We start from the raw sequence: 1,617 nt of genomic DNA on the forward strand, positions 1-1,617 counted from the left end.
AAGGACAAAAAACTCAATGGAGGCCTTGCCATCAACAGTGGATAAAAGACCAAGGCGGCTCAAATCAAGGTAATTGGAACAAAAAGAACAACTTCCCAAATCGGAGTTCATACCCTTATGTTCCTCCAAATGGTCAATATTCAAATCAAGGTTCCTCAAGTGAGACTAAGTTGGAAGGCATGCTTGAATGGGTATTGCTCTTCTGACACTTCTATGAGGAATATGATCGAGCTTGTTGGTTCTCATACCGCATCCATTCAAAAATTGGAGATGCAAATGAGAGACCTCTCTAGGGAACAAAATCCTAAGCAAAAAGGGACACTTCGAAGTGACACAATTGCGAACCCCAAGGGTAGTGGAAGTGGTCCACCTTCTCATGTCATGGCAATTAATACTCGGAGTGGAAAGGTACTACAAGGAGGGAGTGAACAAGTGGTTGAAGTTGAAGAGTCCGAACATGAAGTTGAGGTTGAAGAGCCAAGGGTTGTTAAAGTTGAAAAGGTTTCGGAAGAGTGGAAACTGCAACAAGAAAACCGGGATGAGGTAAAGGAAAAGGTAAAAGAGACACCAAAAAATCTACCACCTATTCCTAGACCACCTCCTCCATTCCCTCAAAGACTTGCTAGGAAGGTTGATGATAGCAAACTCGAAAAGTTCTATGACATTCTTAAGAAATTATCGGTGAATATTCCATTTGTTGAAGCATTTCAAGAGATGCCGGATTTTGCTAAATATTTAAAAGATTTGATCACAAAGAAGAGAACCACCAAAAATGAACTGGTGAATGTGACTCACCGGGTTAGTTCTATCATTGCAACATCTACCGTTCAAAAGAAAGAAGACTCAGGAGCTTTCACCATTCCTTGTACTATTGGGGCACATGATTTTGCAAGTGCCCTTTGTGATAATGGGTCTAGCATCAACTTGATGCCTCTTGCCATTTACAAGCAAGCAGGGTTAGGTACGCCAAGGACTAAAAGTATGAGATTGCAAATGTCCAATCATTCCATAAAGAGACCGGTGGGAATTGTTGATGATGTACTTGTTAAAGTGGGAAAGTTTCATTTACCCGCCGATTTCGTAATTCTTGATTGTGCGGTTGACAAAGAGATCCCTATCATTTTGGGGAGACCATTCCTAGACACAGGAAGAGCACTAATGGATTAGGAACGGAATGAGATCAAATTTCGTGTGAATGATGAAGAGGTCACATTCCAAGCAAGCAAGGGTATGAAACTACCACATGAATATGAGAGCGTCTTGGTGATTGATGTTGTTGATGAAGTGGAAGATGCGGGTGAAATGAAGATGGAAGAACAATGCCTTGGTGAGGCGTTGGCGGCTATTTTGGTAAATTTTGATAGTGAAGATATGGAAGTATATATAGAATCGGTAAACGCATTGGAGGGGCTTGGGTCCTACAATTACGCTCCGGCAAAGCTCTCTCTCGACTTGGATAATAGAGCCACTCCTACCGCAAAGTCTTCTATTATTGAGCCACCGCAATTAGAGCTCAAACAACTTCCACCACACTTGAGGTATAAATTTCTTGGCTCAAATGATACTTTACCGGTAATCGTTTCTTCTTTGTTGAATGATATGCAGGTAGAACAATTG

General features: G+C 41.5%; 1 protein-coding gene across 1 annotated transcript; it reads left to right on the forward strand.

Annotated features, from left to right (window-relative positions):
• The first annotated feature begins 213 nt into the window (after positions 1-213).
• On the forward strand, positions 214-1,167 carry LOC107828034 (uncharacterized). Its single transcript, XM_075242984.1, has one exon. The coding sequence runs from the start codon at positions 214-216 to the stop codon at positions 1,165-1,167; it is 954 nt and encodes a 317-aa protein (XP_075099085.1).
• The last annotated feature ends 450 nt before the right edge of the window (positions 1,168-1,617 follow it).

The sequence above is a fragment of the Nicotiana tabacum genome, chromosome 22 (assembly GCF_000715075.1).
Source record: "Nicotiana tabacum cultivar K326 chromosome 22, ASM71507v2, whole genome shotgun sequence".
Classification (NCBI taxonomy): Eukaryota; Viridiplantae; Streptophyta; class Magnoliopsida; order Solanales; family Solanaceae; genus Nicotiana; species Nicotiana tabacum.